We start from the raw sequence: 27,169 nt of genomic DNA on the forward strand, positions 1-27,169 counted from the left end.
GAGAAATAGGATTGTTATTTAGTGATGGGGACAGAATGGAGCATTTGAGAAAGACTCTTGAATTTAAAATGTTGTGGTTTAAGAAAACTTCATGAAGACATCCCTTCACTCATGAGCTAGAACTGTTCAGCATGTGTTGTGGAAAATTCATGTGTGAACAAATTATGATGTGGGAATTTATGACAAATATTCAGAACATTAGGCTGTAAAGTACAGGACAATTAAATTTTGGTCCACAAATATAATCACGTTTATTTGACCATCTGACCTACTGATCTATGATCCTATCCATCACACTAACCGTCTTTGCACTCATAAAGTACATTCACTCATTCTGTCAATGGGGAATGAGTCCAATCACTGAATATGCAGGAAGAAATACAATAACCTGCCTTCAGGAGCTTATACTGTATATGGGAATGTCAGCAATTATTAAATATGACTGTGTTAGGTACGATGAAGAGTTATATATATTAATACAATGATAGAGTGAGATGGTGGCCTAATTTAAACAATGTGTTCAGGAAATGCCCAAATGAAAAGAAGAAAGCATTGATTAATTAAGAGTGTGTCATGCAAACCCACATGAAGACCATGAGGATAAGGATGAAAGTGATATTTGGAATTCAGGAAAGGAAAGAAAACGAATTGTGACCTGGAGTTCCCAAAAGAGCCCAGTGCTTTGGGTCCATTTACAACTCTGGACAGAAAAAGAAGAGAATAAATTTGTTTATTTAAGGCACTCTGTGGTAATTTCATACAGCATAAATAGGAAATTTAATTACATGGTGTATGTAGAAAAACAAAAGAACCTACAAACATTTCTGGAAAAAGAATAATTTACAAGGTGTCAGGACACAAGTAGAACATGCAAAAATCGATCACAATTCCATATACCAGAAACTTACAAATGAAATTGAAATTTAAAATGTAATATCATATTGGTGAACGCTCAACAAAGTAAAAGAAAAATGTGTAAACTAAGAAAATAAGGGGTCAAGGAAAAGGAAGAGTCTCTGCTACACTGTAGTGATGTTCATTAGCAACTCGTAGTTGTTTGAGGGAATTGGCAACTGGAAACAAAGTTTTGCAGAAACATTCTCACCACACCAAGTGTGCACTATCCTTGCACTTCCGCTGAAGTTATGTTGCAGTTCTAGAAAATGGTACGTCAGAATCACAAACATATCACAGAGACTGGCTGTCACCTTCTCCCCCAAACACTGTTACAAAATGCTAAGTGGGTAGTCCTGGCACCAGGAAGCAATCAGAGGAGTATTTTGCTGTTTGAGACTAAGAGGTAGAGTCTCTATGAGAAGTGGGGGAAGTGCTCCCACCTCAAACAGGGATTTCTCTAGGACAGACAATAGTAAAGTGGCAAAGATGCAAATATAGGAGGAATAATTTCATAATAATCCAGCACAGATTATCTGATGCCTAGTGAGATGTTAGCCCCAAGGAAAGGTTTCCCCATTCATAACATCTGTGAGGTAATCTCCAGAATGAATTACTTGGTGAATAAATTCCTTTTCTAAAGACCTGGCCACAATAATTACATTTATCTGGTTTATTTCCAGAATAAGTATTCTAATAAAGCCAAAAATGTGGACACCTACTAAATGCTTCACAGTGTAAACACTTCACTACACTGTTAAACTCTCTCAAGATCATGGATTACCTCATGTCCAGTTAGGCTTAAAAGCACACTGAAGAATCTGCCACACTCGTTACATTTGCAAGGTTTCTCTCCAGTATGAATTCTTGGGCAGATTATAAGGTATGAATTTTGACTAAACACATGCAGACAGTCATTATACTTGCAAAGTTTCTTTCCATTATAGATTATCTGGTGGTAAGAGAGGCGGCACACACAAAAACTACAACACTCATGATACTTGTACAGTTTCTCCCCACTGTGATTTCTCCAAAGAATTGTAAGGTGTGAGTTTTCAAATTTGAATTTTTCAAGTTTGAATTTTGAAGACCTTTCCACATACAACACATTTATATGGGTTTTCTTAAGTATGGATTTTCTGATGTGTAGCAAGGGTTGAGACCTGAGTAAAGGCTTTTCCACACTCAATACGTTTGCAAGGTTTCTATCCATTATGTAGTCTGTGATGAATTTGAAGATGCTGTTTGTAACGAAAGACTTTGCCACACTCGTTACATTTGTAAGGTTTCTCCCCAGTATGAATTCTCTGATGAACTGCAAGGTTTCCTTTTCGATTAAAGAGCTTGCCACACTGATTACATTTGTAAGGTTTCTCACCATTATGAATTCTCTGATGACGTGCAAGGTTTGAATTTTGACTAAAGACTCTGCCACACTCATTACATTTGTAAGGTTTTTCTCCAGTGTGAACTTGCTGATGCCTTCTAAGGGTTGGCTTCTCACGAAAGAACTTCCCACACTCATTACATCTGTAAGGTTTCACTGCAGTATGAATTTGTTGATGCCTTGTAAAGGTTCTCTTATCCCGAAAAAACCTGCCACACTCATTACATTTGTGAGGTTTCTCTCCAGTATGAGTTACCAGATGACTTGTAAGGTGTGTTTTTTGACTAAAGACATTGCCACATTCACCACATTTGTAAGGTTTCTCTCCAGTATGAATTCTCTGATGAACTACAAGGACTGCATTTTGATGAAAGACTTTGCCACACACATCACACTGATATTGTTTAGCTTCTCTATGGATTATCATATGCCTCCTGAGGCCTGAGATAGAATAAATGGTCCTCCCACACAAATTACATTTATAAGGCATCTCTCCAGTATGAATTCTCTGATGACTCGTAAGATGTGAATTTTGACTAAGCCTCTTGCCACACTCATTACATTTATAAGGTTTCTCTCCAGTATGAACCCTCTTATGACTTACAAGGTCTGAATTTCGACGAAAGACCTTGCCACACACATCACATCCACACAGCAATTTCTCTCCTGTGTGGATTCTCTGATATCTACTGAGGTTTGAGCCCTTAGGAGAGGTTTTGTCATACTCATTACATTTGTAAGGACTTTCCCTGTGTGCTTTCTGGTCTTCTGCCAGTATTGAAAGATGCATAAAATCACTCCTATGTATATTAGAAATTTCGGATTGGCCAGTAGGAGAAATTTCTTGAGATGGTGAAAATGAGGTACTATTGCTGATGCTCTTATCAGCTTGATGAAATTCATAAATTTTCTGTTTACTTTTAAACATATGCAGTTCATCTGAAAAGCTTAATGCCAGCCTATTTGCAATCGGCTTCTTTCCTGAATCCCTTCCACCATGTCGAACTCTTCTATAAGTGACATCTTCGTTAGGGGATGTAGGGATATTTTTGTAATTTCTTTCATCATCTCTCCACTGACACCCAAGGTCATGCATATTCTCCTGTATTTCCCGTAGGTAAAAATGCTTGATTTCACAGCTTCCATGGCTTCCCAACATCACTGTTTGGAGTATTTCTCCTATATCAGTGTTTGATTTTAGTTGTAATTTCTTGATCATGTGTACATGAGAGAGATCTACAAGATAAAAAGGACCTATAGGTATACTATTCATTACACTGCATGAATAAATATTTCATGGTGAATATACGATGTTACACCAAAAGTAATACTTGTACCAAACACAGTTATGCAACTTCTCAACCATGATGTTAAAGATTTTTTAGGAACGCTAAAGAATAGGATTCTTTACTAAAGAAACAGTGATTACACGTTAATTCAACTTAAGTTTAGGGCAGCCTACCTGCAAACACACTGTGACAAAACATTCAATCGGAAAAACTTGTATTAGCTCTCAAAAAAAAGTTTTTCCACCATAACCACAAAGCATATACAAATTAAGACTCAACATACAAATACCAGTAGTTTAGAAAGGAAAACTCAAAGGAGATGCAACAAGAAGTGAGCTGTGGGCTTTACTCCCTACTCCCCTTGCGACCACTACACACAGCTACGCAGGCCCCTAAAGTACAAATATCCCCCAGGGACTGGCATAGCCTGATAGATTTTGTCCTTGTTACTCCATCCTGTCCCAGGGCCCCGCGTTCTGCTTTTGTCAGGAATTCGAGCTCCTGAGTTTCTTCCGGCGGCAGGAACGCTAACTCTTTTCACGGAAGTAAAGTTGTTTTTTTGGCTTTTTTTGCGGGGTGGGGGGGAGGTGGCTTTTTTTTTTTGGCCGCTCGGGCTGCCCGCATTCCTTCCCTCCCACCTCGCGGAATTGTGGCGGGAGGGGGAGGAAAAAAAAAAAAAAAAGAAGCGAGCTGTGTAACTAATACTGTCATTCAGCAATCCCTCCTTCAAATGGTTTCTGAGTCATCACGGTTGCACATATTAATTTAAGTCATATCCTGAGAAAGTTGTTCAACGGATGAAAGGGGAACATTTTTACAGTGTGAGTAATGAGAAAGGTGGAGTGATGGGTGAAGAAATGCTGTGGAAACTGGGGAGATCAGGAGAACAACTTAAATATGTGAGCAAAGGACAGTGTTTCTGTCAGCATCAAGGGACCATGTAAAGAAAGACCAGGACTGATAAGAGCCTCAGTGAAGCACAGGGAATAATAAACATGGCATGTCACTCCTTGTGATTGCATATATGTGTGAATAAAACTGTACGAGGCAACTGAAAATAAGGATGTTAAAAGAAAAGAAAAATTGGCTTAGCAAGTAACACAATACTGTTCAATTTTTAACTGTGGAAATTATCCTATGGGTATGCGGCCAAAATGAAAGAGATTTAAAAAGAGAGCGAATAGAATATTTTAGATATAAAGCAGTTGTACATCTATTACACTATTTGCTATGTAGGGTATCAAATTCAATATTCCCATTTCCATGCGTATTTTCACAAACAACAGATATAATATTCTACGAGATGTGCAAGACTCTTTTTAGCTGAAACCTGAAGGAAAAGCTAGAATAAGGCCATCAGAAGGAAATGGGGGACTTCTCGGCTAAGGCAGTGGTTAAGAATCCACCTGCCAATGCAGAGGACACGGGTTCAGTCCCTGGTCTGGGAAGATCCCACATGTCGCAGAGCAACTAAGCCCGTGCACCACAACTACTGAGCCTGTGCTCTAGAGCCCGTAAGCCACAACTACTGAGCCCACGTGCTACAACTACTGAAGCCTGCTCACCTAGAGCCTGGGCTCCACAAGAAGGGAAGCCAGTGCAATGAGAAGCCCACACACCACAACAAAGAGTAGCCCCTGTTCACCACAACTAGAGAAAGCCCACGTGCAACAATGAAGACCCAACAGAGTCATAAATCAATTAATTAATTAATTAATTACTTAATTTAAAAAAAAGTAAACTAAAACTAACACCACACTAAAAGGATTATATACAATAACATAAGGTGATATATTCTTGAAATGTAAGGTGGTTCAAGATATGCAAACTTTTGGTGTAAAACAGTACATTAACAGAATGAAACAAAAAATAAAATGACCATCTCAACTGATGCAGTAAAAACCATATGACACAAGTCAACAGGCTTTCATGATAAAAACACTCAATAAACAAGGAATTTAAAAAGCTACCGCAACACACTGAAGGACATATATTAACTGCTGACAGCTAACATCAGGCTCACTGCTCAAAGACTGAAAGCGTTCTTTCTAAATCAGAAACTGGAAAAGGATACCTGCTCTATTTCTAAAAGCTTATTCCTGGAAATCCTAGCAGGAACAAATAGGCATAAAAAGACATAGAAGTATCCAAATAGAAAAAGGAAACAAAATCATGTGTTTAAAAGCAACATGATGTAATATGTAGAAAACCATGAAGATCCTGCTAAAAATCTGCTAGAAATAATGAATGAACTCAGAAAAATTACAGGATAGTAAATCAACACACAAAAATCAATTGTGTTTCTATATATTAACAATGAAAAATCAAGAAAGAAATTGAGAAAACAATTCCATTTACAATAACATCAAAAAATAAAACAAGGGGACTTCCCTGGTGGAGCAGTGGTTAAGAATCTGCCAATGCAGGGGACACGGGTTCAAGCTCTGGTCTGGGAAGATCCCACATGCCACGGAGCAACTAAGCCCATGCGCCACAATTACTGAGCCTGTGCTCTAGAGCCCGTGCTCTGCAACAAGGGAAGCCACCACAACGAGAAGCCCGCGCACTGCAACCAAGAGTAGCCCCCGCTCGCTGCAACTAGAGAAAGCCCACACACAGCAACCAAGACCCAACGAAACCAAAAATAAATAAATAAATAAATAAAATTGAAAAACAAAAACCCAAAAACTCCTGATGCTACATTACAAAACTTTTCTTGCCCAGTCAACATGGCTTTGAGTTCAGTTAAGGAAGGCAGGTGATCCCAAAAGGCAAACAATGGTAAATGCAAAGACACCCTCCCAACTTTTGGAGTGAAGTTATCCTCACCCACAGAGAGCAGATTCCTGTAGTTCTCCAACATCACGTCCCTGTACAAGGCCCTCTGACCAGGGTCCAGGCATTCCCACTCTTCTGGAGAGAATTCGATGACCACATCCTTGAAGGTCAACCGTGCCTTAAATAAAAGAAACATTTTGCCAAGGGGCCATGAGCAGAGTTCTTACTTGCATATAAAATGAGTAGAGGTTAAAAGATCAATTAGGTTGAAGTATGTATTCTTTTTTTTTAAACATCTTTATTGGAGCATAACTGCTTTACAACGTTGTGTTAGTTTCTGCTGTATAACAAAGTGAACCAGTTATACATATACATATATCCCCATGTCTCCTCCCTCTTGCGTCTCCCTCCCACCCTCCCTATCCCACCCCTCTAGGTGGTCACAAAGCACCAAGCTCATCTCCCTGTGCTATGCAAAAGTATGTATTCTGACAGAGTCATGTAAAGGTATTTGGAGCTACTTGTGTGTCTAATTTTAATTTCTTATGCTTTGTCATAGAGATTACGATATCCTTCAAATGGATATAGATTTATCATTTTTGTAGGAAATACATGAAATAGATACAAATAAAAATTCAATGCCGGGTTGTCCATATGGAAGTGTTAGATATTATGTTCTACACACTGAGGGATAATTAAAGCTGGAGGTGGAGGAGCAAGAGTGGTGTCTTCAGAGACAACAAAGTCCACAGTGGGTTTAAGGAAAGCTCAAAATCTCCTATCATGATGATAACAGCAGCAAAGACGAACACTGTTTGAACACTTGCTATATGCTATGCATTACTCTAAATGTTTTACTTGTGTTACCTTGTTATCAACAACACACCTCATTAGAGAAAGACCTGTTCCGATTCTGCAGAGGAGAAAACTGTGTCAGACACTGAGAAACTCGACTCAGGTCAAGAATCTAAGGAACCCCACAGCAAGCAGCTGAACTCCGAAGGTTGGACTTTGGAAATGAAGTTTAAAATCAAAGAGTTAAGTAACACATATAGCATTAAAAGTACATTGCCAGAATCTCAGGGCTTTCTCAACGCCCCTCAAGTCCCACCCCACCCTCCTCTGCCCTTGGGATCCTTTAGAAGGAAAAGGAAAAAGAGGAGGTGGAAGGAGAGCCCGTTTTCCTGGAGGGAGCCTTGCCCTAAGCCTGCTCATGTGACCGTAGCTTCCCACAGGTCACTGCCCTTCCACGGAAGGGGTGAGCATCCAGGGTGCGTGGACGGCATGGAAAATGCCAGTCTGTCCGGCAAAGGGAGGGAGAAACGGGCGGGCAGACAGGAGCTGCCTAAGAAACACACAGTGGCTCACATGGGACCACAGCTTCCCCTGCTGGAGCTGCTGGTGGCCAACGGTCTGGAGGGGCCTATGTTGGACCAAAGGGGCTTGGGGACCCCGTCAGTGAGGCAGGGGCATGCTGGGAGAGGCAGTGCCGGCCCCACCAGGCTGCGTGAGGGGCAGTGAGGACGACTCCACACCGAGCACCAGGGCCCACTGCTGCCCAGCGCTCACATCAGCATGAATCTGTCTGTGGGCAGAGCTCAGGGTGGTGTGTTCAAGACGCTGGGCTAGGCTGCCTGGGTTCAAGTCTCAGCCGCACCACATCCCAGCTGTGTGGCCCTGGGCAAGTCTCTTAACCTCTCTGAACCTCAGGCGCCTCCACTGTAAAATGAGGGTAACACTAGGATCCACTTTGTGGGTGGGAATTAAACACGTTAATATTCTTAAAGCCCTCAGAACAATGCTGTGTTCATACTAAGTGTTACTGGGAGGAGGAGGTTAAATAAACAAAATGCTCTTGTAAGCTTAAAAAAAAAAAAAAAAAAGTACATTGCCAGATGGTTCCCTGAGAAAACGTGAACGAAGTTCAAGGTGAACAACATGGAACGGCCTAAAAGGCCATTACACATGTGTGCACGCACATATGCACACAAAATGTTAGTAATTGTATTACTATTTAAACCATTAACATAATAGTATAAAAAAAATTCAAGGCCATGGAATATATTAAAAATATAATTTCTACTGCGAAAAGGTAAAATACATATAGTTTCAAAATCATGACGACTTTTATCTAAAGAATGGAATTGTACATCCATGAATGTATGCACACGCATGTCAACACTATATCAAGTGAAATGAAAGGAGTATTCTCCGGACAAATTTTCAGACAATTTTTTCATCATCATTTTTATTCATGTGCATTTCAGGATCTTCCAGACAATGAAAATGTATCGATCACACTCAACTGCATTTGTCCACATAATTCCATGATGGGCTACTAAAAAATAACAGTAGAGACATGAAACAATAGCAGAATACTTTAATTCCAACCTCAATATAATAACTATATTAAAAAATATGATTTTGTCCATTTAGCCTTAGATAGGTATTAACAAAGGCAAAAGAGTTTCTTTTTTTCCACTAATAAAACTTTGACTCAAAATTGGAAAAGTTATTACTATTATACATTATTTGCACAGATTAATAATAAAATTATCATGATAGTAAAATTAAAAACTTATTGGACAATTAAAAATCATGACAAAAAAAATGGAAAAAAATATATTGTTATTAAGCAAGAATATTCCACCAAACATCACAATCAGAAGGAAACACCTGATTAATTCCCACTGAAGTTACAGTGGAGTGAAGCGGGCTGGCCAGGGCTCCTGCCTTTCACCACTGTACGGGGTGCCTGAGCAGGGACCACTAGAGGAAGTAACGGGGAAAACAAAGAGCAAGAGACACACAGAGAGTGTGTCAGAGCTGGAACTGTGAACATTCACAAATCTAAGGACGTGGAAAGGCAAAAAGTGAAAGGATGGAAAAAGATATTCAATCCTAGGGAGCAGGGGTGACTGCACAATATCAGACAAAATAAACGAAGGAAAAAACTAACACAAGAGACAAAATACATTATGAAATGAGAAAAGGGTAAATTTACCAAGAAGCTATAACAATTACAAGTATGTATACACCTAACATCAGAGCTCCCCCCAAAATGAAGAAGCTCTTAACAGAAATAAAAAGGGAAATAGATAACAGCAAAATATTAGTATCAGATTTCAATACCTGAGTTTTACCAATGCATGGAAACCAAAAGATCAATAAGGAAACAGAGCACTTGAACAACACTGTAGAACAATTGTACCTAACAAACATGTACAGAACACTCCACCCAACATCAGCAGAAAACACATCCTTCACAAGCACATGTGAAACATTCTCCATGACAGACCACATGCTAGACAATAAAACAAATCTTAACAAGTTTATGAAGATTCAGATCATAAAAAGTATCTTCTTGAACCACAGTGAAATGATACCAGAAATAAAGATCAGAATGAAAACAGGAAAATGCTCCAAAAGTGGAAATTAAACAGTTCATTCTTAAAGAAGCAATGGGTCAAAGAAGAAATTACAAGGAAATTTTTAAGATATCTGAATGAAAATAAAAACAACATGCCCAAATCTATAACAGGTAGTCAAAGACGTACTAAACGGGAAGTCCACACTGCTAAATCCTTACGACAACAAAGGAGAAAGATGCACTCTCTGCACTACTGCTCAAGAAACTATTGAACAAGTTAGCTAGAGTTATTGGAAAACGAAAAAAACACTGAAGTTACCCAAACTGGAAAAGAAGTAAAATTATCTTTTTTTTTGTAGGTGACAAGGTTTTCTATATCGAAAGCAAGAAGATTCCAAGAGAAAACTACTACTTCAAAAAACAACTTTAAAAAAGTTGCAGCATAAAAAATCAGCACATGAAAATCAGCTGCATATACAATGAACAATGTCAACAGAAAATCAGAGAACAATCCTATAGAATCCTTAGGAAAAGATCAGCCAACTAGGTGCAAGACTTGTACACTGAAAAGTACTAAACGTTCTAAAAACAAGTGCATAGTGATACATAGAAACACCCTGTACTCATGGATTGGGACCTTCATATTTTTAAAATGACCAAATTAGGGAATTCCCTGGCAGTCCAGTGGTTAGGACTCTGAGCTTCCACTGCCGGGGGCACAGGTTCAATCACTGGCTGGGGAACTAAGATCCTGCAAGCCCTGTGAAGCAGCCAAAAAAAAAAAGAAAAAAAGAACAAAATGACCAAATTACCCAAAGTGTTCTACAGATTCAACGGAATCCCTATGTAAAATTTCAAAGGCAATTTTTGCAGTAATAGAAAAAAAATCATGCTAAAATTCATAGGGAATGTCAAGAGGCAGCAAACAGCCAAAATACTCTTGAAAAAGAAGAGGAAGGCAGTCATTTTTAGATTTTAAAACATATTACAAAGTAATCAACATGATGTGGTACTGGCCTAAACACAGATACATAAACCAATGGAACAGATTAGAAAACTCAAATAATCCTTGGAATATATGTAAAATGCATAGACAAGGGTGCCAAGACTACACAAAAGGTAGCATGGTCTCAATAAGAAATGGTGCTGAGAAAATACATACCTACTAGCAAAAGAATGAAGCTGGAACTTTAACTACATTAAAGGTAAAAACTTCTGTCTCAAAGGATACAATCCACAAGTAAAAAGTCAGCCTCTGAGGAATGGAGGTGATGAAAGTGATTTAAAGAATTTCCAACTGTCAGAGATCAAGGTTGATTTCATGGTTTAAATTCAAGGATGGAAGAAAACACCCTCTGTCACTGATGTAAGGTTCTGAACTTTCCATTCCATTCCCAATCATTAAGATTAAGTCAGTGACTTGCTCCTTCAGCTTCAATTGCCTCTGAGTAAGTCAGAACAAGTTTCCCCTTAATGCCTCTTCGCTAGAATCCACCTTGGCTGAGACTCGTGCACACACAGGAGAGGACCCTGGGATAAACCAAATACAGACTTGGAGCCAGGCAAAGAAAGATGACTGTCCAGAGGAAACCCAGAAGAAATGCCCTATATAAGTGATTCAAACTACCACAAAGGTACGACTCTTTCTCTGAGCCTGCCCGTGTGTGTCTATTCAGACGTACTCTTTTGCCTCCTAATAAACACTTTACTTGCTTCACTACTTTCCGTCTGTCGAAATTCGTTTCTATGAACGAACTCGGGCCAGAGGCCTTGTCGACGGCCACTGGCCCTCGTGGTCTAGGGGCTAGGATTCAGCACTCTCACTGCCACGACCTGACTTCAACCTCCAGCTGGGAGCTGAGATCCTGCTTCAAGCCTCTGTAGGCCGAGGCCACCAGAGATCAGCTTTTCAACATATCCCGATCTAAATGATGTCCATTGTCTCTTTCAGGCAATAAGATAAGTGAAATCAGGTAACTCTGCTGCCAATATAATGTCCTAAAACGCAAATCTGATCAGACCACTCTTTTTTTTTGGAGCAACAGGGTTTATTTCGTGCTCAGGTTAAATTCTGTCTGCAATATTCACATTTTCTTCATTCTGGAACCCAAAAGGGTAGAGCAGTCCTTATCGAGGACACCCTACTCATATCACAGGGGGATCCATGGTAGAACCACACAATGGCTCCTAAGGCTTCGGCTTGAAAAGGACGTGGGTCACTTTTGCTCACATTTTACTGGCTTAAGCAAGTCCTTTGACCATGCCTGATGCCCATAGAGAATTAGACGTATAATTCTCCCATAGGATGGGGAGACAAATAATTGAGACCCATGACACAGTGTGCTAATGCTGTGTTTAAGATTTTTGTATTTCTATTTAGGGGTGAGATTGGCCAGCCTACAATCTTCCTTCCTCAAAGTGTCCTTGTTGTGCTCGCTTCGGCAGCACATATACTAAAACTGGAAAGTGTCCTTGTGATCAGACCACTCTTGACTTTGATCCCTTTATTGGTTTTTCATTGTTTGGTTAAATAAATTTCTTAGCCATTAAAAAAAAAAAAAATCCCCCCTTATTGTTCTGTTTTCCAGATTTTACCAGGTATTGTGCATATTAATACCTGACTTGCATGTGCAGCTTCTTTATCCTGGTTGACAGAGACTGGACAGTGCATCCGGATGGGGCCTCTCAACAATCCCGGAGGCCCAGGAGCACTGACACCACGTCTCCAATCCATGGGTGTGAAATCTGAGTGGAGACGACAGGGACTGAGGGAAAGACCTGGGTGACTGTAAGGTACAACTGTCAGGCAGGATACTTCAGAGTCAGGGAAGATTAACGAGTCCAGAGAAGGGCATTTCACAAGGACAGACTGTGAATCAACTGAAAACAGGATTTTACCTGAGAAAGAGTCATTCCTGACTCCTCTGCTTTCCCCTTCCTCCTCTTCCTCTTAGCAGCACACAAGAAAAGGAGAAAACAAAATATTAGACTAACTGGTAATATTAGGACTTGACTGTTAATATAAAAGATCATTGACAATTTTACCAAGTGTCCACCAAAACAGTCTAAAATTACTTGTTACGCACCAAAGAGCTCTTCCAGTACAAAAGATAAAGAGGAGAAAGCAGGCGGGCCTCCAAGAAATCTGAAACACATTTTAAAAAGAAACAACTTGTGAGTTTTTTCATCTAATAATTGTGGTGTCAAAGTTTTAAAAATTTGACAATATATCATGTTTAGAAAAGAATGACTTGACTTGATTATAGAAGACCACCAAAGCTTGCTACAGAAATTAATGATTATTTATAGTGAAGTAGAAACTGAATGAAAATTTATTCCAAGCTACAAAAAGAATTCTATGTAAAGAGATGAAAAAGAAAAGAAAACCCATCACAAAAAATGAACACTTTTAATGTTCCTTTTAAAAGGTACCATGTAGGGGCTTCCCTGGTGGCCCAGTGCTTAAGAATCCACCTGCCAATGCAGGGGACACAGGTTCAAGCCCTGGTCCAGGAAGATGCCACATGCTGTGGAGCAACTAAGCCCGTGCGCCACAAGTACTGAGCCTGCAAGCCACAACTACTGAAGCCCATGCGCCTAGAGCCCGTGCTCCACAATGAGAAGCCACCGCAATGAGAAGCCCGCGCACCGCAACGAAGAGTAGCCCCCGCTCCCTGCAACTAGAGAAAGCCCGTGCGCAGCAATGAAGACCCAATGCAGCCAAAAATAAATAAATTAGATACAACATTAAAGAAATAAAAAATGTTTTAAAAATATACAAAAAATAAAATAAAAGGTACCATGTAGTGACAGATTCAATCATTTCTTGCCCCACATGTCCTCTCCCTACTCCTCTGCCCCATGTCAGGTAAAGGGAAGGGGGTAACTCACAACTTCGTGAAGCAAATCACTGCCCCCTGGCTAAACAGGGTTTGCAAATGGAAGTTATCTTCTGATAACAAATAATTACAAAATGCACAAGACAGGAGTTCTGCAATTCTCATCCTCATCTGTAAAATTAAAGAAAAAGTAAATTTATTACATTTTAAAATAACAAATCATGTATCACAACTTAATCATCCATATGCAAACAACTCACCATCCATCTGCAGCCAGCTCCCACCACCTCCCTGCACTACAATGTGTTTCCACTTCATGAAGTTTGTCTCCCTATTTTTTTATTTGTCTCTGTCTCTCTTCTTGCTCCCCTCTCTCCTGCTGTCCCTGCTCTCCTATTTCCTCCCTCACACCTGTCCTGCCCCACTCTGCAGCCTGTTCCCCCTCTTGATGCTCTTTCTCCCCAACCCTTCTGATTGCCCTAAAGCTCTAAGTATTTTTGCCTCTTTCTTCCCCCACCTGCTCCCTCTCTGCCCTTCGGGTTACACCCCTTCTGTCCCTGTTACACTCCCTTCCTCCTCCCTATCTGGCACCTCAGATGGCTGCGCTTCCTTCCTGCTCTCTCTCTCTCTTCCTCTTCTCTTCTTGGCACACTTTGTCCTCTTTCTCTCCCAGCACCACGTTGCTCTGTAGCCCAAGGTTCCAACTCTTTCATCCTCTCGCCCACTCTGTGTGAAGTGCCTCTCCTTTGTTACCCCCGTCCCGCCGCTGATCCAGGGCCCCTCTAGGTTGCTCTCCCATCCCTGGAGATCCGACTTTTTAAAAATGTACTTCTTTATTTTATTCACCTATTTCAGTGCTTAATCGCTTTCATTTCCCTGTCTTTTTACAAGTCCTCAGCCACCTCCTGTATTCCCGTTGATTCTCCCTCATTCTTTTCTCGTTCTGTTTTTCATTTCTGTCCGTCTCTGTCTCTGCTTCTCCTGATCCCCCTCGCCCACGTATTTACAGAGATGGTGACTAAATAAGATGCCCGCGTATCGAAAGAGCAAATTTTCCAGCGAGATGGACTTGGGACGGAAGAACACTGAGGGTCACACGCCCGGCCCAGGTCACTAACCGACCCCCACGCCGGGTGAGGGGAAGGGCTGGCCAGGAAGGGGAGGCCGGAGGAGAAGGACCGGCCTGAGGAGACGCGAGGACAGAGGGGCGGGGAGGGAGGGAGGGGGTCTCAGGAGAGGGTCGGGCTCTGCAGAACCCCAGGACCGGGGAGAGGACGCGGCCTGTCCGGGAGCGGGGCGGCCGGCGCTGCCCTCCAGGGGCCGAGAGGGCGAGGCTGGGGGGCGCGAGTCCACCTCGCGGAAGGGGACGTTACATGAGGGGGGGGGGGGGCGGAGCTACTAAAGCGTTTTAAGCAGGGAAATGTAGTGAAAGGCAGTGTCTACGTGGACCGAAGGCAGAAAAGCCAAGGGCAGGGACCAGCCGCGGAGCGAATTCAAACCCAAATGAAAAGATACCCGACCCGTAACGGCGACGTCTGGATTTACAGGGGTAGGAGGGCCGGATGCTGGGATTTTAGTTCCACAGTCACTCCCGACACCCTGAGGTTTGAGTAAAGGGGGCCGGGCAGCACAAATTTACACTTCAAAGGAGACACTTACCACCGGCGGCTCGACCTTCGCTCCGAGCTCCCCACTTCCGGTTCCGAAAGAAACTGAGCGGAGTTAGAGGCAGGGCTTCCGGGGGCGGGGCCTGGGCGGAGCGCTAGCGGCGGGGGGCGGGGCGCTAGCGGCGAGGGGCGGGGCGAGGAGGGAGCCAGTTCTGCGAACGGAGCACCGGGGGTCGGAGAGGAGTTGGTGCTTCTCCGTAACTTGGAGTAAAAGCTTACAGTTGTGTGGGCTACTTAGGTGGGAAGCTAATATGTTTCCTCCTAACAAGCTGAAAACGGTTTCAATAAAAACCTGTTTTTGCCAGCAGGTTGCTCGCATGTCGTGGTCGTGAGGCTCAAGCAATTCAGTGGTTGGAAACGTGGGTCTCCAATGGGTTGCTGTGGGGCAGTGGTTGGATCCCGGAAAATTTCCTGCAATTAGAACTAATTTAAGCAGTTCAAGGAAACAAGAGCTGGACTTGCCTCTGTATTACACACTAGAATGAGAAATGAAAAAACACTTCCAGTGTAGAATGGGCCATTTCACAGTGACACCTTACAGAGTAAGATTTTCCTTTCTATTCCTCGTTCAGCCAGGACTACAAACTCAACACTCTCTTGGTTCCAGACACTCAGAGAGAAAACCTAGCATCTGAGGATGGAGGACTAAGGCATATGATAATTTCTGTCACTAATCATTGCTTTTAAAAATGCAATACATTTTTTAAAATTGTTATAAATTGCCTTGTTCTTTTTGCTAGTGTTTTGCCTTTATTTAAAATCACATTCCGCTCCCCCCTCCCCCAGTTTTGATACGTATTTGACTTCATCACTGTGTGAGTTTAAGTTGTACAGCATGATGTTCTGACTTACATAGACTGAACTAATTACCGAAATAAGTTTAGTAAGCATCTATCATCTCATAGTCTCAGGATAAAGAACAAACTCCATTCACATACTCTGTCCCTAACATCTTTTCCCTTTACTTTTCTCCGTTCTTTAGGTGGAAATATGAAATTCAAAAATTCACATTTCTTATTAAAACTATGATGGCCACTTAAAAAGTAGGTAATATTTAGAAAAACATGTGAGACTAACGTTTCGCTGAAAACGAGACAAAATCTAAAAATGGAAAGGGTTTTGCTCAATCGTCACCCTTCTTAGTCATCCAGTAGCCATGTTGCTACAAGCAAAGTAAAGACTAAGTGCTCATGGAGATAGAAGGGGCAAAGGACCCATCACATCACAAACTTCGCCCTCTGGACTTCCTCTTATGTGATAATGATAAACCTCCAACTTCTTTCAGTCACCATTCTCCAGGTATTCCTGATGAGTATCAGGTGTTCCTGATAAACAGGATTATTATTTTCTGATGGGTATAGAATGAAGCCTTTCAGAAAGAATCTTGAATTCAAAATTTTGTGGCTTAGGACTTCTCTGGTGTCACAGTGGTTAAGAATCCGCCTGCCAATGCAGGGGACACGGGTTCGAGTCCAGGAAGATCCCACATGCCGTGGAGCAACCAAGCCCGTGCACCACAACTACTGAGCCTGGGCTCTAGAGCCTGCGAGCCGCATCTACTAAGCCTGCGTGCTGCAACTACTGAGCCCATGCGCCTAGAGCCCGTGCTCTGCAACAAGAGAAGCCACCACAACGAAGAGCAGCCCATGCTCACTGCAACTAGAGGAAGTCCGTGCGCAGCAACGAAGACCCAACGCAGCCAAAAATAAAAAATAAATAAATAAAAAAAAAAACATTTTGTGGCTTAAAAAGACTTATGTAAACATCACTTACGTGATGAGTTAACAGCTGTTGAGCACATGTTGCCTAGAATTCACACCGTGTTAACAAAATATAGCATGAGAACGTATGTCAAATGTTCAGAATGTTAGGTTGTAATGTCACAGGAGTAAGGAATCCAGTGCCACAAATACTTCCATGACCATTAAAGCTACTGGTCAATGAGCCTGTGCATTCCAGCACCCTTGTTTACACTGGCAACGTGGATTCACTCATCGTGTCAGCCGTGAATGATTCCCTCACTGACGATCCAGCAGGAGATAAAATCAATACCCTGCTTTCAGACAGCTTCTGTTCTATAAGGGACGGTCAAAAATAATTAAAGAAATTAAATAATTCAATAATACATGAAATTTAATGGAATGATGTGTGTAGAAAGTCAAAGGAGTCTACAGAAACTTAGAGAAAAACTGCAATTTGCAAGGTATCATGATATAAGAACACCCAAAAATCTATTATAATTGTATATACTAGCAATTTAAAAATGGAAACTGAAATTAAAAGTATAATATGTTTGAATGTTCAAAAAAGAAGTAGAAGAAAAATGAGTAAATCTAACAAAACATTGACTTTCATGAAACAGTAATGAAAGAAATCAATGATGAACTTTTACTTACATTTACTTATGACATACCATATTGAATATGACATAGCATATTCATTGACTGGAAAACAACATAGAAATGATGTTAAATGACCCCAAATTGTCATACAGGTATAATGCATTTCCAACCTAGATTTTTATAGAACCACCAATATTATTCTAAAATTAATATGGAAAGGCAAAAGAACGAGAAGAGCTACAGTATCACAAAAATACTGAAGTGGCTGGAATCATTCCACATGATCTCAAGATTTCAAATATAGTAACAGTAATCAAGATTGTGTGGGATTTGTTGAGGGACAGACACACAGACCAAAGGAACAGAATGAGGAAAAGAGAACCCCACACAGCTACAAGTGACCTTTAACAACATGGGTGTGAGCTGTGCAGATTTACTTTTTTACACAGACGCCACAACAAATTTAATAATAATGAAAACATTTGAAACTTTGGGAGAATTGCCAAAATGTGACACACAGACACAAAGTGGCTGTCGGAAAAATGGAGCAAAGACTTCCTCCATGCAAAGTTGCCAGAAAACTGAAATTTGTAAAAAAAATGCAGTATCTTGAAGCACAATAAAGCAAATTGCAATAAAAGAGGTATAACTGGATTGACATAATAGGAAGTTACCATAACCACAATTATATATGACGACAGTCGATTTAAAAGGGGCAAGTTATACTCGTAAAATTAACGATAGATGTTGTGTGGTGGAAGGATTTAAATAACTTGGCTTATTAGAGTAGCGAAATGGTTAAGATACCTCTCTTTGAAGCCAGTCAACATGGATTCAATTTCTGATTTACCCACTTGCTGGGATGGGACTAAATAAGTCTTTAAACCTGTCATTGTGCCAAGCTGCTTCATTCATGAAATAATAAACAACAGTACTTTTCTTCAGAGATGAAAATCCAATATCTTATTATGCATAAAGCATTAATAACAGTGACTGTTACTAATCAAAATCAAGAACACTTATCAAAGAAAAATATATCATTTGAAGATGGGAAGAAACTCTAAGTGGAGGATATCGGGTGTCAGTTGTCATGCTAAACAGAACAAATCTTTTCTCTGTAAGCTCCTCTGGCAATGAATGTGAATACATCACTGGGAAAGGACAGAATGACTTCCAGGAATTTGGCAATGGGGATTAATTATCTCGTTGTCACAGACTATACTTGGATTCTTGCAATCTTTCTATGTATCATGATATTTTCATTCTCTTCACTGCATGCTTCTTTACCGCCACACACTTGCTTTTCAAGCACCTGACCATAGCCAACTCCCAGAAAAAAAGATTTCAGGGCACCATTTTGCCATTTCAGTTCTTTCATTGAACTAAAGCCCCCAAATAACTCTTTCATCATGTTTACAGTACACCTACTTTGTGTCATTGCTTATATGCATTATCACATCACAAAAGTCCCAAAACAACCCACTGATTTATATACCCCTTGCTGCAAAACAAGGGAAATATGCAAGGGAGGAAATAATAATGCAAAAACAAAAAGTGTATAAAAACCATTTTACTATACTAGAAAATTAACGATGGAACATACTGCTTAATACTGTAATTTGAAATACAAATTTTAATAGTCTTTGGATAATTGATTCTCTAGTAAATTGTTTAGTTATATCATCAACTAAGTATTTCCAGACATTAATTTTTAGTAAACTAGTATAAAGATATCTTAGACAACTTATCTAAATAAAATCTTTACAGCATTTCCAAAAACCAAATTGATTTTTATTTTTTGGTGGCGCTGCTTAGCTTGTTGAATCTCAATTCCCTGACCAGGGATTGAACCTGGGCCACAGTAGTAAAAGCCCTGAATCCTAACCACTAGATCACCAGGGAACTCCCTACATTCTTTATATTCTTTTCCATTACAGTTTAACCCAGGACATTGAACATAATTCCCTGTGATCTACAGTAGGACCCTGTTGTCCATCCATTCTATATATAGTAGTTTGCATCTACTAACCCCAAACTCCCGGTCCATCCCTCCCCTACCTCTCCTCCCCCTTGGCAGCCACAAGTCTATTCTCTATGCCTGTAAGTCTGTTTCTGCTTCATAGATAGGTTTGTTTCGGTCGCATTTTATTTTTTTATTTTTTATATTTTTTGCTGTGCTGTTTGGCTTGCGGGATCTTAGTTCCCGGACCAGGGATCAAACCTAGGCTGCCGCAGTGAAAGCGCCAAGTCCTAACCAATGGACTGAGGGGGAATTCCCTGTGTCATATTTCAGATTCCATAGATAAGTGATATCATATGGTATGTACCTTTCTCTTTCTGACTTACTTCACTCAGTATGATAATGTCTAGTTCCGCCCATGTTCCCGAAAATGGCATTATTTCATTCTTTTATGGCTGAGTAGTATTCCATTGTATACGTGTACCACATATATCCATTCATCTGTCCACATCCATTTTTTAGCAGCCGGCCAAAAAATAAAATAAAATAATCCAACTTGAACAATGGAATGTACATGTGGTGCAGGAAAAGAAATGGAATAAATTAGTAGCATGAAGAAAAGTGTGGTCTTTCCTAACCAAGAAAACAGGATTTTCAAGAGTAAACATCCAGTGTTTTATTAAAGAGTCTCACATCATTTTTTGATGTTTGACTACTTACAACTATATATTAAGATTCACCATAACCTCTCCTTATTTGGCCTATGTGGTGAAGAAGATCAAGTCTGAGGGCTTCCTTCTTTGATACCAAGTGGAAGTTCAAACCATAAAGTGGTTATCCTTCCCTAAGCCCAATCCAGTAATCACCTTAATACATCAAGCCATTCATCATTCCCTGTTATGTCAAACCATTTTTTGAACACCTTGGTATTCTTCCCTGTCCCCCTAGAAAGCAGAATTACATAATAAACATTCTCATAACACTTCAACGTTAATATCAATCTAAATGACCAAACTAGCCTTTGCGTGGAGTTCCACCCTATTCCAGTGAATAGCCACAAGTGCAAACTAGCAACAACAAAAACTGTTTTGGTGGTGATATGTGAAATTTCTAGTTTATCTATCAAGCAAAAATCTTCCCATTGTATATTGTTTAGTGTTAAGAGAATACTCAGGAACACTGTTATTTTCAAATTACTGTACTGAGTGGTTCAAGGACAAAAGTAAAACTGGATGATTCTAAATTTTTCTAATATTTTTTATGTGCTTCTATATTCCTATTTTTCCTTCATGTAAATCAAGGTGCACAATGTTAGATTTACTGGGCACAAAAAAGATCATGAAGAAATACATTCATACACCACATATTCATGAATAGGGATGAGGTTACACACACATTCACAAGGTAGAGTCACTTGCCCCCAAGACAGAAAACCAAGAAGTAATTGCAGTTTCACCCCTCGCAGGAATGTCACCTTAAACCAATCACTCTGGAACTTCCTGAACACTAGTGAGGTAATCTGCAGGATAAGACTAAGACTTTGGCACTACTTTCCCCCAAAAAAGGTAACCTTGCCTGAAAGAGCCTTTTCTTTTACTAATAACATTCTTATCCCACCACGTTACTGCCCATAAAAGCTTTCCAATTTGTACAGCACCGTTTAGGACCTCTTTAATTTCTGGGTGGGATACTGCCCAATTCATGAATCATTCAATACAACCAATCAGATCTTTAAATTTACCCTGTTCAATTTTTGCACGTCGATAAAATTCAGAGTCTGAAATAAACTGCTATGTTACTTGCATTATAGCCATCTGAATATTCTGGAATAGAGTGTGGAGGGAATAACTCAAGTACAAATTATGAGTATATAATCCCAAAATTATATGTTGTTTGATTCCATATTTGAAAGAAATTGCTATAGAGTCTTTCCATCCTGACAGCCTAATGGTGCATTCTTAGTGTTTGTTGTAAAGCACCAAGACAGGATAGAACTGTGTTGGTAAAAGAAACAGGATTCCACCAGGGTGATGAGGAAAGTGATTAAATTTTATTACATCTGTGTGGTTTCTCTCCAGGATAAATATTCTGATATCTAGGGACAAGTAAGTAATAATTTGAAACACTGCCATATTTATTGCATTTTATTTTATTTACTTTTTTTTTTTGGCTGCATTGGGTCTTCATTGCTGTGCGCGGGCTTTCTCTAGCTGCTCTAGCTGCGGCGAGCGGGGGCTATTCTTCGCTGCGGTGCGCGGGCTTCTCACTGTGGTGACTTCTCTTGTTGCAGAGCATGGGGCTCTAGGCACGCGGGCTTCAGTAGTTGTGGCTCACAGGCTCAGCAGTTGTCACTCGCAGGTTCTAGAGTGCAGGCTCAGTAGTTGTGGCTCACGAGCTTAGTTGCTCCACAGCATGTGCGATCTTCCCGGACCAGGGCTCAAACCTGTGTCCCCTGCATTGGCAGGTGTATTCTTAACCACTGCCCTACCAGGGAAGTCCCTATTGCATTTTAAAGTATTAAGTATTTGGTGAACCCTCAGTTTAAGACACAACCAAAAAGCTTTGCCATATTCAGTACATCTGTAATGTCCTGTCACGTACAGATTATCTGATGATTGATGAAATGTGAGCCCCGAGTAAAGGTTTTTCCCATTCATTGCATTTGTGAGGTAATAATTTCCAGAATGAATTATTTGGTGAATGAAGTTGTTGCCTAAAGGCCTGGTCAAAGTAAATACATTTACCTGATATCTGTCCAGTATGACTTTTCCAATGAAGCTAAGATGTGGACACTTGCTAAAACCGTGGTTTAAAGTCCCTCACCAATATGGATTACCTGATAGTAAGTTAGACTTCAAAGTACAATAAAGGATTTGCCATACTCATTATATTTGTAAGGTTTCTCTCCAGTATGAATTTTTTGGTGCACCTTAAGGTACAAATTTTGACTAAAAACTATGAGACATTTATGACATTACTACGATTACTGCCCAGTATGGCTTATGTGATGGTAAGCGAGGTTTTGCCACAGTCATGAATGTGCATGTTTCCTCCCACTATGAATCTCCCATGAATTTAAACTGTCAGTTTTGAATGAGGACCTTCCCATATATATCACATTAATATGGTTTCCCCTCTGTATTTATTATCTGATGTGTGGTGCAGGTTCAGATGTGAGTAAGGTCTTTTCAACACTCATTATTTTTGAAAGGTTTCTCTCCATTATGAATTCTCTGATGCTTTGCAAGGGTGGCTTTTTGACGAAAGACCTTGCCGCACTCATTACAGTTGTAAGGTTTCTCTCCAGTATGAATTCTCTTATGAACTGCAAGGTTTGATTTCCGACTAAAGAGCTTGCCACACTCATTACATGTGTGAGGTTCCTCTCCAGAATGAATTCTCTGATGAACTGCAAGGTCTGAATTTCTACTAAAGGCCTTGCAACATATATGACATTTATGTAATTTCTCTGCTGTATGGATTATCTGATGACGCCTGAGTTTTGAGCCCTGACTAAACGTTTTCCCACACTCATTACATTTGTAAGGTTTCTCCCCAGTATGAATTCTCTGATGACTTGCAAGGATTTGTTTTTGATTAAAGACCTTGCCACACTCACTACATTTGTAAGGTTTCTCTCCAGTGTGAATTCTCTCATGAACTGCAAGGTTTGATTTCCGACTAAACACCTTTACACATTCATTACATTTGTAAGGTTTCTCTCCAGTATGAATTCTCTGATGAACCATAAGGTTTGAATTTCGACTAAAGACTTTTTCACAAATATCACATTTATGTAATTTCTCTCTGGTGTGGACAATCTGATGTCTACTGAGGCGTGATCCCTGAAGAAAGGTTTTGCCACACAGATTACATTTGTAAGGTCTTTCCCTGGGTGCTTTCTGGTATTTTGTCAGTAATGATGGATGCATAAAATCACTCCCATGTATATTAGAAATGTTGGTTTGGACCCCAGAAGAAATTCCTTGAAGTGGTGAACATGAGGCATTACTGCTAATAGTCTTGTCAGCTTGATTAAACTCATCAATTTTCTCTTCACTTTTAAAAATATGCAGGTCATCCCGAAAGCTTAAGGCAAGGCTGTTTTCAATAAGCTCAATTCCTGCAGTACTTCTACCATGTCCATCTCTCTTAACAGTGAGATTTTGGTTATGGGTTATAATCATGCCTTTGTAATTTCTTACCTCAGCTCTCCGCTGAGATGCAAGGTCATAAATATTTTCCTGGACAACCTTGAGGTAAAAATGTTTGATTTCATTCCTTTCATGTCTTCGCAGCATTAAGGTTTGGAATATTTCTTCTCTATCAGTGTTTGCTTTTAGATGTAATTTCTTGATCACATGGATGTGAGAAATATCTACAAGATACAAAGAATCATATGTATCCTACACATTGTAATTCATAAATAAATATTTCAAGTTACATACATGATACTACACTAAAAATAGTACTTATTTCAAAGAGAGTTATGAAACTATCTACCATGATCTTAAAAACTGTAGCAACACACAAAAAAACAGGATTCTTGGGGCTTCCCTGGTGGCACAGTGGTTAAGAATCCGCCTGCCAATGCAGGGGACACAGGTTTGAGCCCTGGTCCAGGAAGATCCCACATGTCACGGAGCAACTGAGCCCGTGCGCCACAACTACTGAGCCTGCACCCTAGAGCCTGAGAGCCACAACTACTGAGCCCACATGCCGCAACTACTGAAGCCTGCGCGCCTAGAGCCCATGCTCCGCAACAAGGGAAGCCACCACAACGAGAAGCCTGTGCACTGCAACAAAGAGTAGCCCCTGCTCGCTGCAACTAGAGAAAAGCAATGAAGAAGCAACAAAGACCCAACGCAGCCAGAAACAATAAATAAATAAAATAAAATAATAAAATAAATAAATTTATTTTAAAAAAATGTAGTATATAATTAAAAGCTGTTAAGATAGTATAGCTTAAATGTTCTCACCACACAAAAAATACTGCACTTAAGCGAGTGGATGAAAGTGTTCAGAAACCTATTGAGTTAAACATTTTCCAATATAAACGTACACCAAATAATCACACTGTACACTTTAAAGTTACACCGTGTTATATGTTAATTAAAAGTCAAAATTGCAGGGAAAGGGACTTCCCTGGCAGTCCAGTGGCTAAGACTCCATGTTCCCAATGCAGGGGGCGCAAGTTCGATCCCTGGTCAGAGAATTAGATCCCACAAGCCGCAACTAATAGTTTGCATGGTGCAACTAAAGATCCCACATGCCGGACTTCCCTGGTGGCGCAGTGGTTAAGAATCCTCCTGCCAATGCAGGGGACATGGGTTTGAGCCCTGGTCCAGGAAGATCCTTTGGCCTCTGGTTTAGATCCTAGTGATGCAGAAAAAGCATCTGACAAAACTCAACAGCCTTTCATGACAAAAACACTCAATAAACTAGAAATTTAAAATATTTCCTGAATCTAATAAAGGACATATATTAACAGCCCACAGCTACCATCATTCTCAATAGTGAATGACTTAAAGCTTTTCCTCTAAGATAACGAATAAGAAAATACCTGCTCTCACTATTTCTAAAAACATATTACCAGAAGTCCTAGCAAGAACACATGGCAGGACTTCCCTGGTGGTGCAGTGGTTAAGAATCCACCTGCCAATGCAGGGGGCACTGGTTCAAGCCCTGGTCTGGGAAGATCCCACATGCCGCGGAGCAACTAAGCCCATGCGCCACAACTACTGAGCCTGCGCTCTAGAACCTGTGAGCCACAACTACTGAAGCCCGCATGCCTAGAGCCCATGCTCTGCAACAAGAAGCCCGCACACCACAATGAAGAGTAGACTCTGCTCTCCATCATTAGAGAAAGCCCACGTGCAGCAATGAAGATCCAACACAGCCAAAAAAATAATAATAAATAAATAAATAAAAATTTTTAAAAAATTTTTTTCAAAAAAAGAACACGTAGGCAGAAGAAGAGATAAAAGTTATCTAAACAGAAAAAGGAAGCAAAATCACCTCTATTGACAAACGACATGATCTAATATGTAGAAAACCCTGTAGGTTCTGCAAAAGAACTTAGTAGCAATAACTTAGTAGAAGGAACTCAGAAAAACTACAAAGTTGGAGGTTTCACAATTATTTCAAAATTCTTAGAAACCTAAATAAACCAAACTGCTGTGGTACTAGCATAAAGACAGACAGAGACCAGTGGTGTAAAACAGAGACATGAGAAATAAACTCTTGTGTATATGGTCACATAATGTTCCACAAGGTTGTCAGGACTACTCAAAGGGGGAAGGGCTGTCTACGCTTTTAAGATGCTTTAAAATTAGGGAGAATGAAGAATGGCACACACAAGTGACAAAAAAAAATGGCATCCACAGCAGTTTACTCCACAGCCTAACAGATAGGAAGATGTGAACTTGGATAATGTTATCCCTAGAAGAAATGCTTATATCATCTACTGAGGCTAAAAGTGGATGGTCATTAGTGTATGTGAAAACACTGTCACAGTACCCTGTAGACATTTGTTTGTGACATTCCTCACAAAAACAAAAACTGGAAAGACTTAAGCAGTCAGGTTCTCGTGATACTTTGCATAATGTATCCTAGAACATGCTAACCATTCTACTAAGTAGCTTCAAGTGGTGATTTTATATGAAGCCAGAAATATGAGGGAAACTATTCTCCATGAAAAATTTTCTGCTACCCAGTAAAATGACTCCATAGAAAGTCCATCAGAATCTGTTCATTGGGGCTTCCCTGGTGGCGCAGTGGTTAAGAATCTGCCTGCCAATGCAGGGGACACAAGACACAAGTTCAAGCCCTGGTCCGGGAAGATCCCACATGCTGCGGAGCAGCTAAGCCCGTGCGCCACAACTACTGAGCCTGCACTCTAGAGCCCCCAAGCCACAACTACTGAGCCCACGTGCCACAACTACTGAAGCCCGCACGCCTAGAGCCGATGCTCCGCAACAAGAGAAGCCACTGCAGTGAGAAGCCCGCACACTGGACCAAAGAGCAGCCCCCACTCGACGCAACTAGGGACAGCCCACATGCAGCAACGAAGACCCAACACAGCCAAAAAACAAAGAATCTGTTCATGAACTATGGGTGAATTACCAAAGCAAAGAAACTAGATAAAATTTCAGAACCTAGGACTATGTATTTCTTTTTTTTAATTAATTAATTAATTAATTAATTAATTAATTTATTTATTTATTTATTTTTGTGTCACCAGGGAAGTCCAGGACTATGTATTTCAAAAGCAAGTTTCAGAGGCAAAATCATGCAAACTTAGGAGAATACAAAATCAGGAAGATTACGCATTCGCCGACTACGTAGAGCAGTACACAAGTGAAAAAAATACAAGATATGTTTGTCAGATATTATAGGACCTTCAGATAGAACCATGCACCCTACCCACAGATGCCAAACAAAAAGCCTGAAAGATGCATATATTCCCCCCATGAGGGACTGGGGATTAAAAAGAGGATCTCGGGACTTCCCTGGTGGCGCAGTGGTTAAGACTCTGCATTCCCAATGCAGGGAACTAGATCCCACATGCATGCCACAACTAAAAATTTGCATGCCACAACTAAGGAGCCCTCCTGACGCAACTAAGACCTGGCACAAGGTTT

The 27,169-nt window shown here is 40.5% G+C and overlaps 3 protein-coding genes across 9 annotated transcripts in view; 1 reads left to right on the plus strand and 2 right to left on the minus strand.

Moving 5' to 3' along the window:
* Positions 1-15,334, minus strand: part of LOC309648215 (zinc finger protein 836-like) — a 45,236-nt gene extending 29,902 nt beyond the window's left edge. The window contains exons 1-4 of one of the 7 annotated variants that reach the window (XM_082436636.1): positions 15,217-15,237; positions 12,805-12,863; positions 12,617-12,667; positions 6,400-6,526 (exon numbers count right to left, since the gene is read on the minus strand). In XM_082436636.1, coding sequence (XP_082292762.1) covers positions 6,400-6,526; positions 12,617-12,631 — 142 coding nt within the window. In that variant the 5' untranslated portion in view covers positions 12,632-12,667; positions 12,805-12,863; positions 15,217-15,237. The other 6 variants (XR_014256532.1, XR_014256533.1, XR_014256534.1 and 3 more) reach the window with 6 other exon arrangements.
* LOC309648108 (uncharacterized protein) overlaps positions 1-27,169 on the plus strand; it is a 363,120-nt gene that overhangs the window by 188,981 nt on the left and 146,970 nt on the right. The gene's annotated exons all lie outside the window — the stretch shown is intronic.
* LOC309648227 (zinc finger protein 320-like) overlaps positions 715-27,169 on the minus strand; it is a 132,079-nt gene continuing 105,624 nt past the window's right edge. Inside the window, exon 4 of the mRNA XM_082436657.1 lies at positions 715-1,156. Coding sequence (XP_082292783.1) covers positions 1,020-1,156 — 137 coding nt within the window. The 3' untranslated portion in view covers positions 715-1,019. The remainder of the gene's footprint in view (positions 1,157-27,169) is intronic.

Source organism: Balaenoptera physalus (genome assembly GCF_965194825.1).
Source record: "Balaenoptera physalus genome assembly, chromosome: 19".
NCBI lineage: Eukaryota > Metazoa > Chordata > Mammalia > Artiodactyla > Balaenopteridae > Balaenoptera > Balaenoptera physalus.